This window comes from Orcinus orca, chromosome 4, assembly GCF_937001465.1.
Source record: "Orcinus orca chromosome 4, mOrcOrc1.1, whole genome shotgun sequence".
In the NCBI taxonomy this organism is placed as follows: Eukaryota; Metazoa; Chordata; class Mammalia; order Artiodactyla; family Delphinidae; genus Orcinus; species Orcinus orca.
The window spans coordinates 124,779,735-124,796,385 of record NC_064562.1 but is presented as its reverse complement, the minus strand read 5'-3'; the positions used below and the strand labels follow the sequence as shown (position 1 = coordinate 124,796,385).

At 38.4% G+C, this 16,651-nt stretch overlaps 2 protein-coding genes across 4 annotated transcripts; one reads left to right on the top strand and one right to left on the bottom strand.

Annotated features, from left to right (window-relative positions):
• Nucleotides 1–1,538: 1,538 nt before the first annotated feature.
• GAR1 (GAR1 ribonucleoprotein) lies at nucleotides 1,539–8,265 on the bottom strand. Of its 3 annotated transcripts, none has more exons than XM_004269578.3 (7): nucleotides 7,982–8,265; nucleotides 7,429–7,642; nucleotides 5,776–5,930; nucleotides 5,247–5,306; nucleotides 3,818–3,956; nucleotides 2,217–2,288; nucleotides 1,539–1,857 (listed from the first exon to the last, which is right to left on the bottom strand). In XM_004269578.3, exons 2-7 carry the CDS (start codon nucleotides 7,628–7,630, stop codon nucleotides 1,844–1,846), a joined length of 642 nt encoding a protein of 213 aa, XP_004269626.1. In that variant the 5' UTR covers nucleotides 7,631–7,642; nucleotides 7,982–8,265; the 3' UTR covers nucleotides 1,539–1,843. The 3 variants fall into 3 exon arrangements, with proteins under 3 accessions (XP_004269626.1, XP_033283652.1, XP_033283650.1); XM_033427761.2 differs by having other exon boundaries at nucleotides 2,277–2,288; nucleotides 7,982–8,154; XM_033427759.2 differs by having other exon boundaries at nucleotides 7,851–7,983.
• Nucleotides 7,772–14,756, top strand: LOC117201205 (uncharacterized). The gene is made up of 3 exons (XM_049708916.1): nucleotides 7,772–7,802; nucleotides 7,888–8,600; nucleotides 14,524–14,756. Exons 1-2 carry the CDS (start codon nucleotides 7,772–7,774, stop codon nucleotides 8,499–8,501), a joined length of 645 nt encoding a protein of 214 aa, XP_049564873.1. The 3' UTR covers nucleotides 8,502–8,600; nucleotides 14,524–14,756.
• The last annotated feature ends 1,895 nt before the right edge of the window (nucleotides 14,757–16,651 follow it).

Here is a 16,651-nt window from a genome sequence, read left to right as displayed (position 1 = left end):
AATTTTCAGGAATGCCAGGAAATATTGCTTGTATTCCACTAAATCTTTTCAGTGCTATGGTAACAAGTACATTTTAGCATGATGCAAGCAGTCAGAATGTTATTTGGTTAACAACTCAAAAGATTTAACATCTGAATAATCATCAAATTTTCTTTTACAGTGGAGCTCAGTGATACCACAGTACCAAATGCATTAATGTTAGGCTCCCTAAACATATGAACTCAATTCAAAACCAAATACCCTGGGAACTTCCCTGGCTGTCCAGGGGGCATGGGTTCAATCCCTGGTCAGGGAACTAAGATCCCACATGCCACGCGGTGTGGCCAAAAAAAAAAAAAAAAACTAAATGCCCCAAAGGAAACCCAGGAAGAACTACTATAAGGAAGAAAAGAGAAAAATAGAGTTTAAAGATAGCTAATGACCAAAAGATATACCTAAGGTGAAAGGTGAAATCTCAAGTGATTTGTCTACCGACCATCAGCCAGTTTAGACTTTTTAAATGTTAAAAAAAGCGTAGGAATTTGCACTATTATTTGTCCTTGGGACAATACCAAGGACAAATAATTGCTTGCTATGTCCTTTACAGACCAAGAGTAAAAGCCCTGGCCCTAACTCTCACTGAAAGTTTCAACCGAAGTATTCTAAATCAAACAGTCTCTTTTCCCAAGTTGTAAAAGCATAACCGCTTCTTCCTGTGAAAAATTTTCAGCATATTTGTTCATCATATATACTTATGGCTTACATATTTATTCATCCTGCTGCAATTCCATTAATCAAAAAAGTTACGTAAAACCCAAAACACTGATTTAGGCAGTATTAGGTAAAACATGCTAGAAAACTTAAAAGATATGGCAACCTCATTCCTTCTGAGAATGGACACATGTGAGGGGGGGAAAATCAGTGGCAGGGAAAATTATCCTATATCACAGTATTCTAACTTGCTATCATGGTTATGTCTTGATACTACAATAGCAGTGAGGACCAAAAACCAATTTCATTTGTAATGTCCCTACCCAGGAATCTGAACGTGTAGCAGGCAATCAAATATTTATTTATGGTCAGTAACATGTTAAACCTTGAGTCCCTTAAAAAAAGGAAAATAAAAACATTCAGTAAAACTTTCAACATTCCATCTATGTTGAATGAGAAAAATTAAACATTTCTTAAGAAATGTCATCAACTTCTAGTTCTCAACTTGAACAGAGCTGTTCCATCTTTAACAGATTCATAACCAATACTAAAATTTTCTAATCAATTACTAATTACAACTAGAGAAGCTGCCTTACTAACTTTGATTTATGTACTAACACACAAAAGGGAAAATACAATAAAGCGTGTTGATGTTCTCATATACAAAAGGCAAACATTTTGAAAGGGAGTGTTAATTTATAGAGAATGTTGAAGTACCGCTCTACTAGCCTATTTTTTTTAAAAGATCAGTTATATATGCAAACACCTTTTTTTCTATCTTAAATCTACTGGGTTGTCCCTTTTAACTCAAAAATAGCTCTGGTTTAATAAACACAGCTCTAAATAACTTAAAGGAATAAAACACTTTATTTTAAAAATTCAAATACGCTTCAGATGAAAGCTGCCCCTTTACTGAACACCCACAAGTTCCAAACATTGTACAAAACATTGAAACATTTGTTCATACTCTTTTAGAGCAAAACTGCCTCTTCTGCCACACTCGTTTTTGCATGACGTTGACATTTTAGCTCCACTGTCATAAAATGACCAGCTCTTCAAGATTTGATCATGAAACGAGTTTCTGATCCATAGATGTAGATCATGAGGTTAATGCCGAAGTCAACTGGTGAAGTTTCTCTGTCAACTGTTACACTTAACGTCCTCTTCCTGATTAAGAGAAAATGAAAGTATTAAGGGTACAGAAAAATGAATATTTAATAATACTATTACCCAAAACTCAAATCTAAAATCAGCATTAGTTCTTGTAAGGTTTAGCAAAAGTATTTTACCAAATTTAACTGTCATTTGTATTATACTTTTTTGTTTTTCAAATTAATAATACAGCAAAGTAAAGTAGAAGTAGGTGAAAAAATTCAAACGGAAAAGTGATATAAAATGAAACTATCTATTAGGCTAAAGCAAAGAACACCATGGTGTTCTATGTACTTGCTGGCAAACAGAAATAAAAGTTGGTAGACATTACCACTCCTAGAAATTCAGTCATTTAAAGTTTTTTTTCCACTCACCTCTAAAACCACCACCCCCTCTTCCTCCTCTGAAACCTCCACCTCCACTTCCTCTTCCACCTCTAAAACCACCTAAAAATAAAGGAAACATTCATTAACTGTAACTTATCATATTTTGATAAGCCTGTAAATATCAATATAATTCTTGTAATAGTAATGAATATATATTCACATATTTTACCTCACAGAAAATTTTAAGATAAAAATGGAGAAACTGTCCAGCAGCAGGCTAAAATCCTAGGTTACAACTTTTTAAACAAGCTTTCTGTTTTAATAAATTAGAAAAGCTTGTTACTTTAAAGGTCAATTTAGCCCTACCATTAAATGCATGAGTACCTCAACTTTTGCTTATTATATATACTTTTTATTTAAATTGTTTTTATCCTAAGAACAAAGGGTAGCAGGTATGGGTGGTTTAGCTCTGGGGATATTACCATAAATACAATGTTTAAGGTCAATGGAGCTGCAAACAGATCAACACTGATGGTCACATGCTGATGAGCCTTGAAATTTAAAATTTTAAAGCATTTTTTTCTATTATCCATCACGTTTGGCTTCCTATTGCAGTCTCTATTTTTACTCATTTTGGGGGCTAACTTTGTAAAGAATGATGAAATATAAAAAGAGAAATTATAAAATGAGGAAACAAACACATACTTCCAAAATACTGATATAAAAAAATTAAGATTTTAAGAAAATATAGTTGTGAATGCTTTAAAATGTCATATATGAGACTGAATATAGAATGGAAATGAGGGGATCTCCATTCATCAAATTCCTAAAGGGGTACTCCCCAAAATACTTAAAGATATATGTTAATATCTCTTTAGAGATTATCTCCAAGCTATTTGGACCCAAAAAAGGTACATTTAAGGAGTGAAGTGATAATTACATTGAGAGGCAAAAGTGAGAACAGGATTCTCTCTTTTCTGACCCTGTCCCAGAAGCTGTCCAACCCCGCTGTGCAGCTCCTCTTCCTCATCTCTTTGGCTCTGCCCATCACCCAGTCACCCACCCACCACACCATTTGCAGATCTAAGCACAGCCAATGCTGTATCCCACCTCATCCCCAGCCCTGCTCATCATCCAACTGCCCACAATGATGAATGTACCCAAGCTGTGGGGAAATACATATATCAAAATACTGAAATCAAAGCAATGAACTTATGGTAATAGTCTTTGGCATGACATCAGAAGATACGGGTTTTATTTCTGAGCTGCCAATTGTGTGATTAGAGCAAATTAACTTTTGTAAGCCTGCATTTCCTCATCCATAAAAAAAGGGTATCACCCACCTTCACAAGGTTTTGCTAAATATTAAAAGAATATACTTGGATGTTAAAAGAATATATGACCAGCTCTTGGCATATAATCACCACTCAATGATGTTAACTAAAAATTTAAAATTCAATTAAGATAATACTATACTTTACAGAAACTAAGCATTACTACTATGGTAATGTGCCAAGATTGGAAGCAGCTTTATTAAAAAAGACAAATAAGCATAAGGGAGGTCCGCCTCTATATAAAACTAAATTGTGCTATACAAGTTGGCTGCAGCTTTGAAATCTCATTAGAAATCTCCCCCGCAGGTAACTTACCACCCCTCGCACCTCTGCCACCTCCGCCTCTTCCTCCTCCTCGACCGCCCCTGCCACCGCCTCTGGGAGGCCCCTTCTCACCCGGAGGTCGAGGTAGAAACCTCTGCAATGGCAGCAGCTTATATGGGTCTATATAAAACTGGAAGTATAACAGAAATAATTAGTGTGATGTACTTCACACTCATTATGTCCAAAACTGAATTCATTATCTTCCCCTAATTCCCTTCTTCTCCAGTACTGCCCATTTCAGTGAATGGTGACACCATCCACAAAGCTGTTGCAATCAGACATCTGAAAGATATTTTTTACTTCATCTTCAATAGCTAACCAATTACCAAGACCTATCGATTCTACTTCCTATATCTCTCATTAAACCATCCACTTTTCTCCATTTCCACTCTTTCAGGACTAAAGCAACAGCATCCAACCTGGCCCCTTCACACACAGTACTGACCTCTTTCCAGGGTGCTCTTTTATTTTTCTAACACTCTCTTTTAAGTATAAATTTAACCATATATATCCTGATAGTTAAAAACAAAATGAAGACTAAAGTCTAAATCCTTTCCCATGACCTGAAGGCCTTAAGTAATCTAGCCCCTGCCTACCTTGCTAGTCATTACTTCACAACTTTCTCCACCCCTCCTGAATGTTCTGTGTCCAAGCTCTACCTCTGCCTTTTTCAGATCCTTAAGGTGGCTTTACTGTCAGACTTGCACACGCTGTTTTCCTTACTTGAAATGCACTTCCTCCTCCTCTGTGACTAGAGCAGTGGTTCCCAAGTGCTAGCCTGACCTTCATCAAAGTCATCCAGAAGTTTCCTTTTAAAAACTGAATCCTCGTCCCTACCTAACACCTACTCGGTCAAACTTCTAGGAGTGGGATCTAGAAATACATCTTCTTAAAAGCTCCCCCAGGTAATTCTGACGTGCAACCAGGTTTGGGAGTCACCTGTGGTCAACTTTCAGGTCTCTGCTTCAAACTCACATTCTCAGAAAGCCAATGCACTAAATTTGGTCTCACGACTAACATTCTCATACCAACATGTATGACACCTTTACAGTATATATCATAATGTTATTGAAATATCTGTGAAATCATTTAATATCTGATTTCTCCCAAATAATATAAGCTTTATAACTTAACATTATACTTAGAATGAAAGCTTTTCAATAAGATTTGTACATAAAATAAAAAATGTACTCCAGCAGTTGCAGAATTGCTAATATGACCACAGATTACTTTCTGAAAACCTGAATTAAACACATTACTTTTAAAGATTAGTAAGTTCAATGTCTAAAATACAGAACATCTCAGTTTAAGAGCTTCACTAGTGATACACTGGAGAAGTCTCAAGTGCCTTATAAAACTGTCCTAAGGTAGATCATTCGTTTATAAAACCAAGGATCCAGGTATCATAAACTTGACTCACCTTCTGCAGTTTTTTAAAGGAAGATGCCTTCATGTTCTCTGACAATTTAACTGAAAAATACTATTAATTTTATTAAGGAATAAGCAATTAATATCAAAGATAATCTTCTGAATTCACGTGTAATTTTTAAAATAACAAGGTTAGAATATACAGAAATATTTAGGAAAAGTAAGAAATGAGTCTCCAAACAGAAGTGAAATTTTAATTTTTGTTTTAAAACTTCCAATTCCACCATCCTATTGCAGTGGCATCATCACATCCAAAGCAAAGTACCTCAACCCTGTGGCACTGATCCAAGTGGCAATCATTTCTAAAACCTTCCAAAAAGGAAGTCACACTTATAAGGCCTATCTTTTCAATATATGTGAAAATACATCCCCCCTCTTGATTCTCCTTTATGGTCCAATCTTAGCAATACTCCATCCACTTTAATGAAGCAGCAAGTTTAGTTTAATCAATACTTAACCCCAGAAAAAACAAACAGTAACCTTTTAATGAGATAGCTACATCTTCCAATTAAAAAGGATACAAAATCTCTAAGTTGTCCAAATATTTCATCCACTTTTCCAATTTGTTCTTTGTTTTCTAAATAAACTGGAGCATTGAAATAAGGCACCTTATTTTCATCTGTGGTACATTTACAAACTATGTCATCCTCACAGGGGTGCAGGAACTCTCCTAATACTGAAATAGGACATGAAAATGTTAAAATATAAAACAATTTCAAATGATATTGACCAACCTCTTCTGGAAGCTTTCCTCTTGGCCGCCTGGGATTTCACCATATCTGTTCTGAGGCAGAAAAGTCTTCCTGGGTTAGTATACCAACTCCACAAAATACTAGCTATGTGACCTGGGGTACGGGTCTCACCTTCTCTGTGCTTCAGTGTCTTCATCTTTAATGTAGGGCTAACAACAGTACTGACACCTAACGTATAGTATTGTGAAGATCAAGTGCAATAATAAATGTCAAGTGCTTAGAAAATGCCTGGCATACTGAGACCACTCAATCTACAATAACAGTTATTTTACTATAATAACTATTATTATTTGATTAAACAACACTACGCCTCATTCTATTGTCTCTTCCTTCTCCCCATCCCTAAGTCTAAGTCAGTCTTTGTTGTTCTCTGGCCCTTTCTTTTTTTCTCCCCTTTCCTAAGTTCCTACTACCACCTCTTCACCAATGACTCTTCGATCTTTTCCAAAGAAGTCTGGAATCTCAAAATAACTACTTATATATCTGACTCACAGTCACCCCAAACTAAAATACTCAGCATATTCCTGCAAAACCGACTCTCAATTCCTATCACCCAAGCTCAAAACCTGGAGCCTTTTATTCCTAGTATTAGCCAAGTTCTACTGAGTCTGTTTCCACTGAAATATCTCTCCCATCGAACCCTTCTTTTTTTCCTCACTTTCACCATGCTCTGATGTGTCATGCATGGACCGCTGTGGGGCGAGGACCTTTGACTCTAGCCGTTGACCTCTTCAAACCATTCTGCATACTGATCCATCCTACTCTTTATATTAGACTCTGTTCATCCTTTCTCTTCTCTGATGTAGGCTTCTACCGTCAAATCTGTCTCACTTTCCATGACTTCCATCCTACCTCTTTGATAATTACTCCAAAACTCCTCTAATTAGGTCTTTTTCTTGACTCCCCCCAGTAGTTTCCCTTCTGAGCAAGTTTTTTTACTCACTTCACTTAGTTATGAGTAGCAATCAAAAGCATGGGCTTTGGGGTCAGGAAACCTGGCTTTGTATCTCAAATACATCACTTACTGATCACTTCTCACTATGACCCTAGCAAAGAAACTTAACGCTGAATCAGTTTTCTTATCTGTAAAATGGCGACAGTAGGGGTAAACGCGAAATATTACGTAGTTGTATCTCCCTTTCAGCCCAAACCCAAATTCCATCTCCACGATGCATTCTAACTGTCCTTCAGCTTTCTTATCTCCCCCTTACTTCTACAGCACGATTATACGTCACTTTACAGCCTCTCCAAAGGCTTGACTCCCCGATCAAGCAGCAACCTCCGTAGGAAGAGAGCTGCTGGATCTATCTTTCAGCACCTGACTCCCAGTCAAACTTACTAATAACACAAACCCACAACCTCCGTCCCCCGACCCCACTCCACCCTCGCCCCGCGGTGGGCCAAGCTTTGAAGCCTACTTACAAACTACTTGCTCTGGAGGTCCGTGGTCCTGGCCTCTGTTAAAAGCTCCGCGGCCGCCCCCTCGTCCAAATCCTCCTCTGCCGCCGCCGCCGCCTCTGAAATTGCCGCCGCCTCCACCTCGGAAGTGGTGGTTGCTGCTGCCGCCGCGACCGAAGCCGCCACCTCGACTAAAGCCTCCGCGACCTCCGCCACGAAAAGACATGCTCGCTCCCACCTGGTTAGAAAAACAGGGCGTGCCTTTCAGTCACTGTGGCCTCCGGGAGCACCACCGAACCCCTCTGAGCCTCAGTCAGAAACCATAAAAGTAGACAACAATAATAATAGCAACCCTGCCACCTCACCCATGGCCAGGCGGCCAGCGACGAGCCCGAAGAGTGAGTGTCCCCTCCCCATAGCCCTGTGAGCGCTGACCATCCACTCACCAGCCCCGTCACCCCCGGTGAGTACTTCCTCCCCCAGCTGGCAGCAAGGTCTTCAGCCGCATTCCCCTCCTCCCTCCGCTGGGTTCCACCTCCAGCATCCTCAGACCGCCCGGCCCCCTCCCGCCACTCACCGGCGCCACGTGCACCTCAGGCCCGGAGGCTCACACTCTCCCGCCCGGTACTTCCGCCGCACAAGAGCCTCTTCGGCCACCGTACCGGCACAAAACGGAGGTGGGGAGGGAACCAAATAGAAACTCGAATAACTGGTTCAGAAAGCCAGCCAGTCACCCGCGGAATCAGGGACGCTGTCACCTGCCCGAAAAAGCCTTCAGCGATGGAAGGGTATCAATAATATCTAACGTCAACCGCTACTTTACGACAGTTAGGTCTATTTGCCTACGGCGAGCGGAGGAAGTGACGTACAATAGCGGCGTCCTTTGCAGCGTGACGTTGCAGGAAGTGCCGCCCCGCGGCGTTGCCCTTGGCGATGGCTGGCGTCAGGGACCGCCCCTCTCCCAGCGGATCGGCTTGTACCTGGTGGCAGCTGAGTGGCCGTACACCCTGTCCTCTCAGGCTACGCTGCAGTCCCCTCGCTCGTCAATTGGTTGCGGCTCCAGCAACTGTGCTGCCCGTGGCTCTGAGGACGTTTGAGCCGCGCTCTGCCGGGAGGTGGATCTGGCCGCGTCGGAGCTTAGTGGAAGGGCTTGTCTGCGTTCTTTCGAGTCGCTTGTTTCTTCCGGATCTTTCCAAGTACGCGAGATTGTGGGCAGTACTGTGCCCGTCGTTTTGTACTATGGTTTCACGAAAGGAAGAAAAAAAAGTGTGTGTGTGTGTGTGTGTACTTTTAAAGAAACTGTTACCTGACAGAAAGCCAGACCATGTTTTTGTGTTTTGTACCAGATAGTTTATTCCTTTGTCAAGTACGTTTTCAGCCCCGCAGGACACTGTCTATACCACAAGCCCCTCTCCCCTTCTGTCTTTAAGTCCTTGATATTTGACTTCAACTTCCACTAAAACTCCTCTCCCAAAGAAGGCTAGCCACCCTCTATTTGTTAAATTTGGTTGGTCTCTTTTCACTCGAATCTTCTGAGACCTTACCTTGATATTTAGCGCAGTCAACCGCCTCTTTGAAAGAGGGTGGGGATTGGTACCTTCTTTAGAGGGTTATTTTCATATTGGAAGAACTTCATAAACTTAACTATGGAAATATTAGGAATCACAGTATGTCTTCTACACTAAAGTGTAAGCTTCTTGAAAAAGCATCAGTCATATAGATAAAAAAATTTTGGTAAATGAACTTTTATTCAGATTTGATAAATGTACTTTAAATTCTATACATCATACAGAGGTAGAATTATTCATAACTGCCCTGCTCTATTTTACTCTGTTTACGATCAATGTTTTATCTCCATTTGGTGTCCCAGTATTATCCTCAACTCAGTGTGATGAAAGCATTGAACTTTTATGGGACCCTTCAAGATTACGTGGTGCCTCTTTATCTTACGTGTAAGGAACTGACAGAGAAGCGAAGTAACTTCCCTAGCTAGTTAGAGGGACAAAGTGGAACCATGGATTCTCACAGCCTTCAGTCCTTTGCTGTACCACCACCCCCAGTCTCACTCCTTGCTCTCTCCAAATTATTCATCATTCCAATTGCCTGTTTGTCCTCATGGTAGCATCATACTCTTGGTTTCTGCATCTTTGGACTCAAGCCTTTGAGCACTCTCCATCGTCTTTGTCACCATCCCCACCCAACCTTAGTTGCAGTCTCTTTTATCTAAAGCGCTCAATTTCTGTTCATTCCATCTAAAGCTTGTACTGTTGTTACAGGCCTTCTGTTGCCACTACCACACTTTCCTCTGTTATTCCTAACCGAAATCACCCAGTATAATCTACGGCAACTCAAAAGTTGAGAAATAATTACAGTGAACTATAACTTCCTCACGTTCTGAGCATCTTTGTTGTCTCAAATTAAATGCTTCCAGGCTTTTCTTCCTCCCATCTGTACTGCATGTGATGACATACTGAACTTATTAAAAGTTTCCTCGTACCATAGCCATCCTCAGGATCCCAAATAGTTCTCCATGTCCTTTAACAACAAGTCTAAAGTAAAATCTCTACATTGACTACACCTTCTATATAATTAATTTTATTTCCTTCCAGTGCTGTACACCATTTCTCTGCCCCATCAGGCCAGCATCATTGCCTTGCTTCTTTTTTCCTGCCATTGGCAATCACTTCCTTCTTGGAAAACCTCCGTTTGCCATCCATTAGACCAGCCTTTTTCTATCTTTTTACCCTGGAAGAACCATTGAAGTAATTTTTATGTCTCACAAAACCCTGCATAATATAAATATATATGTAATATAAACATGTATATACATATGTATATATGTATATATCCATCCTAGTACATTAACATGATCAGCAGCTTATAGACACATAGACATGGTAGTCCAATAATAATTGTCAATGCTCTTTTTTCAATTGTAGTAAAATACACATAACATAAACTACCACATTAATCATTTTGAAGTGTATCGTTCAGTGGTTCACATTGTGTAACTTGGTGCTCTTTTGAGTAGAGAATGGTGTTTTTCTATGAATCTGTTTATTTTTGTCCAACTTACTACCCTACTCTGTGTAGTTTCCCCCCTCTCACAAAGGATCTCAATTCTTTTTTTAAATTTTTTTTATCGAAGTAGAGTTTCTGTACAATATTATATAAGTTACAGGTGTACAATATAGTTATTCATAATTTTTAAAGGTTATACTCCATTTATAGTTATTTTAAAATAGGATATCAATTCTGATGCAAATTAAGTGGGAGAGGAAACTTCAATTTTTCATTTTAATTTATTAGATTGCAAAAATTGATTTTAATGAATATTAATCATTTTATAGGCCTATATGTGCATAAAATGTTAGTTTTGAAACTAAAGAAAATAATTGAAATCTTTGCTTGTCTTTTGCTACGTATATGGTCAATTCTGGGTCGATCTTGAGACTCACATACACAGATCTCATTTTCAGCTGAAATAAGATTATTTCAGTCACTGTTTTTAAGCTCAAAGAAAAAGCTTGCTCACACAAGTAAGAAGTTGGAAAGTACAGTAAAATGTTTATTTCATATGAATGGCAGGATACTCTTTCACAAAAATCCAGAACTTGTAGAAAGGCAAATCAGTTAAGTTTCATCTTATGTTTATAATCATAATCTTACAAACTCTCCCTCTTCTCTCAAAGTCAGGTGCACAGGTTGAGGAGCAGATTCAGAGAAAGGAACCCTCATTCAGTCATTTACTTGTGTTAAAGGGAGGGAAAATATGGTTCAGTTTTGATCTGCAATTCCCTCAGGTGGTTTGGTCTTAACTTGAGACCCTCACTCTAAAGTGCAAGCAACAGTAGAAACATTTCAAGATTTTTTTGGCCGTATGATTTTTCCAGAGTTTCAGTTTCCATTTAAAACCAAGAATCTTGTCACTTGAAACCAAGATATTTTCTCCAGACCCTAGTATTCCCACAGTTCACTTTTCAGCTGAAGTATCCTGTTAAGAACCAAAATCAATATTAGTTTCTCTTACTGTATAACAAATTACCCCAAAACTTAATGGCTCAATGTAATAAACATTATCTTGAATAATCTCCATAAGTCAGAAATTCAGGAGCAGCTTAGCTAGGTGGTCTGGCTCTGGGTCTCATGACGTAGCAGTCATGATGTTGACTGGGGCTGCAGTCATCTGAAGGCACGACTGGGAGTGGAGGATCAATCTCTGAGGTGCCCTCAGTTCCTTGCCACGTGGGCTTCTTTACAGAGCGCTTAAGTATTCTCATGACATGGCAGCTGTCTTCCCCCACAACAAATGATCTCTTAAGTCATAAGATTTTATGCATGTGGCAGATTTCTGTGGTCTCTGTCCAGATTTTTACACAGTTTTTTAAATGTTCTCAGGTAAACTGGTCTTTGATAAGGTTAATTATTTTTGTATCATTATCCAGAATTTTTTTCATTTCAGCTCCAAAAGTTTCTACCAGCAACTCTCCTGGAGGAAAGAAGGGTGTTGTGAATTCATTAGAATTTTCTCTTTTAAGAAAGTGAACCATCTCAGGGAACAATGCTCAAATCATTGACAGGGCACCGTCAGTCATTTGCCAACACATTTCTTCGAAGATGTACCTTTTGTTTCCAATATGAAGACAAAACAGTAAATGTATCTTGGCCTTTGCTTGTTTTGGGCAGCATTTTATAGCAGAAAAATTTTCTCAAATTTCACTACAATTTACATCGTATAAGTGCTATCATATGACATTTGTTGTTGAAATCTGTTGATCCATCAATCTGGATAAAAGGTTGTTTTTTGGTTTATTATACAAAATCTCTTTAGCATCATGTGACATGTCATCAATTACATCAACTTATCAAACTTTGAGAGTGAAACCTTTCTAGTTTCTCATATAATGTCTTATCCTGACGTTTTGCTCTTTCTAAATTTACATACTAGAATTGTGAGGTTCTTCCCAACTCTGGGTTTTTTTTCCTTTTTTAGTCAAAAAGTTCTGCCACTTGATAACTGCCTTTCTAAAAGGTGACTTTTTTAAAACAAGTTTTTCACTCTGGGATTCCAAAGGCCATTTGAAATTATTTGCTCTCGTACTGTGATTTGAGTGTAAGTTGTGATTCTTTATTACTATCAGAATTACCTAGGCCTAGAATCCTCTTTCATCTCCCACTTTGTCTTCAAAAATCACCACATTGAACTCTAAGTCATGTTTATAAAACAGGTGTTAATAAAGTGTAAAACAAACTAAAAAAGGAAACAAGCGACTCGAAAGAACGCAGACAAGCCCTTCCACTAAGCTCCGACGCGGCCAGATCCACCTCCCGGCAGAGCGCGGCTCAAACGTCCTCAGAGCCACGGGCAGCACAGTTGCTGGAGCCGCAACCAATTGACGAGCGAGGGGACTGCAGCGTAGCCTGAGAGGACAGGGAGAGAAATCGTTATAACAATTCACTATTAACATACAAGCTCTATCCACGCATTACATTTGATGATATGTCTCTTAAGTCTCTTTTATTCTTTATCAGTTTTCTCTCCTTATTTTCTTTCATGGCATCTACTTGTTGTAGAAACTGAGTTTTTCATCTTGTAGAATTTCCCATCTTCTTGGTCATATAAACCATGTTTCTCTGTCCTCTGTGTTTCCTGGAAACTGGTAGTTGCCTGGTAGTGAGATCTGGAGAATCGATTATGTTCAGGTTCAATTTTTTTTTTCCAAGAACATTTCTTACAGCATCACACGAGGAGGCACATGACATCTGGTTTTTTCTCTTTGGGTGTTGTTAAGATTGATCAGTGGGATCAGTATATCACCCTGATCCATCTGTGAGAAAGTTCCCTGCAAACTTTTCACCGGACGGCTTTAGCAGCTATCAATGATCCTCATCTAGATTCGTCTACTCATGAGGGATTGCAAAATGGTGATATGCTAATTTTATCATTCCTTTAGCAATTATTAGCTGACATAAAGAACTTTTCTTCATTATTTTTTAATATTTATTTTTACTTAAATCCTTTGTTATCATTGTCCTTTTTAATGCTTAAATTGTTTCATCTTTGGCTGGGAGAAACCCTTCAAGTTTGGTCCTATGTCTGTTAATACCACTTACTAGCCTCTGATAGGTTCCTTGCTCTCTGACACCAGGTGTCTCTATCTAACATATCTTATACATTTCCTGCCCCAGCCCTTTCTTTAGGGAGCCCTTGTTCCTTTAAGTAGGAAAGGGTATGTAAAGAACACAATCTGGCACTAAGGGGTGGTCATTGCTTCTGGATTATCACGACTTCTATGCCTTATCATTGGACAGAGATAGGAGATATCTTTAGTACATATTTTTAGAAAGAAAGAAAAAAAAACATGGTTTGTACTGATATGTCCAAAGTTAAGACTAAAGGGTCTTTGCTTCTTTTGAATTTAAACGTGTACCTCTCCTACCCTGAAATTATGACATTAACAATTATTTACTTGAGCCTATATACATATGTATGTGTGTGTGCATAAAAAGTTGTCAAGTGTTAATGTTATTATTAACAGACTGATGAGTCCTATTTAAGAGTTTGTTTGTATCAGTTTGCTGATATTTTGTTTAGGATTTTTGCACCTATAGTCATAGATGAGGTTGGTCTTCCTTTTCATTGTGCCATACATACTGGTTGTGTAGCTTCTGACTACAGAGCACTGTGTGGATGATTGTGTAGGAGAAGGTGGGATGGGATGTGAGGCCTTGGGAGATTGCCTATAACTTGCTTTTTAAGTGCAGAGATACCCTGAACCCCATGAAGTTGTACCTGGAATGGTTCTCTGCTTCTCCTGCCCCAGTGTTCACTCCAGGGGAACTAGGTTAGGACATGCACTGCAGAGAGCCTTTTGTAGGCTTTATCCTGGAGCAAATGCTGAAGTAAGTTTCCTGAAGAATGGGGTACTGGCTCAACTGTTTTGCTCTTTGTTTAATTGATTACCTAGTCTATCACTTCTCACAGATTCCACTGTCTTTATTTACTTTGGGGTCTCCCTTATTCTGGATACAATTGTTGTCACTTACATCCGTTTAACATTTCAAAACCTCCTTTAAGTTTTGCAGTTAATCTCTTCCTCTTTGCTTTATGTCTTCCAGTAAATCTTCACTGTTTGTATCCTGTTGATGGACTCCCTCTCCATTTTTCAATGGTGCAGTGGAATTATTTTATATTTATTTTTACTGAGATGTTGGAAGGGAAGAGATGTAAACTGTATAGAATGTCAGTCATTGTGAGCCATTTATTACATTTTCTATTTGTTAATTGCTGACAAATTAGGAAAAGTCATTTTCTTATGTTGATTGTGTATCCAGTTGCTTTAATAAACTTTGACTTTAGGTCTAATAGTTTTCAATTAATTTTATCTAAGTAGACAGTCATTTCATCTACAAATAATGGCAATTTTGTCTCTTCTACTCCAATATTTATAATTTTTTTCATGTTTATTCCCTCCAATAACAGCAGTATTGAAATATTGCATCCTTGCTTTTATTCCCAGTTCTAATGGGTTTGGCTCTAGTGTTTCACCAGTGTATATGGTGTTTACTGTTGGTTTCTACCCTTTATCAGGTTAATGATATTTGTTCTTTTCCTAGATTGCTCACTTTTTTTAAAATTAAGAATTGGTGTTAAACTCATATCAAATACCTTTTCCATATCTTGTGATATAATTATACAGACTCTCTTATTTAATCTATTATTTTAATTAAAGATTTTAATATACTGAATTACTCTGATATCCTAATGTTGAACACCCCGTATTTCTGAAATGGTCCCCACTTGGTCATGGTATGTTATTCTTTTACTATATTGTGGTTTATGGTATATGGTTTGCTAACATTTTATTTAGGGTCCTTGCATGTATATTAATAATTAAGAGTAGCTTATAGATTTCTTTCAGAGGCTTGTCTTACCCAGTTTTGGATAAGTATATTAGAGTATTGCTAATAAGTTGGAGAGCTCTTTATCTTTTTTCATGTTCTGGAAAAGTTTAACAGAAGAATGATCTTTCCTAAAAGAGCTGGTAAAACAGTATCTTTGGGGGTTTAAAATCTTTAACTTTCCATGTCTTCTTAGCTATTAATTTATTTGAATTTTCTATCTCTTCCTGAGTCAATTCCAATAATTCTATTTTCCTGGAAATTTTCTTCCAGATCTTCAGATTATTTCATAAATTGCACATGATTTTATCACTTAAGGTTCTAAGTGACAAGCCTGGCTAACTTTAGTAAAAGAAAATTCACTTGGAAGATAATAGGATGTTTACAGTACTGACAGGTGACTAAGCACCTAGGCTTAAGAACTAAAGATACTTAACAAGGCCAAAAGGAATCAAAAGAAGCTTATCTTATAGCTGAAGCAGTCTAACCAGTATGCTGCTGCTGCTTCTGCTGCCTCAATAAATAATTCACAACTGTTTCTTTGTCCTCTTATCACTTAACTCAAGACTCAAACACCAGAGAGAGGGAGAGAGAGAGACTCTTTGATCAGTCCTTGGGCTATAAAAAGGAATGGAAAGAGGCTGGATATGGATTTCTCAACTTCCATTTGTAAAGCAGGTGCCTGGAATTACTCTCCCACCAAAACAACTCGTAATAGAAGAAAGATAATTCCACACAGAAAATTGGGAACCTATTATGAAGGATAATGGATGTTGGCAGCCCGCTAAAAATGTCCACTTAAATAGCTTTCCTCTAAAATTGTTTTACTCTCTCTTTTCAAAAATTATTACTCAAAATGACTCGTGTTGGGCTTCCCTGGTGGCGCAGTGTTTGGGAGTCCGCCTGCCGATGCAGGGGACATGGGTTCGTGCCCCGGTCCGGGAAGATCCCACATGCCGCGGAGCAGCTGGGCCCGTGACCCATGGCCGCTGGGCCTGTGCGTCCGGAGCCTGTGCTCCGCAACGGGAGAGGCCACAACAGTGAGAGGCCCGCATACCGCCAAAAAAAAAAAATGACTCGTGTTATTTATCAAGTCTACTACTTTTTTACTTTTTGGTTTATTTACTATTGTTTATGTCTTTATTAGTTCCTTTCTATTATTTTAATTCTTTTTGTTATTTTTTAAATGGTATCCTGAGTTGCATGCTTAGTTCATTTTTTTCAGTGCTTTTTTTGTTATAAAATTTTTAACATAACTTGGATATATAAATGTCTTTTTATTTTCTTCTTTCTAAGCTTAGAAATTTCACCCTTACCTAAGGTTTAATATTTGTTTCAATAAAAT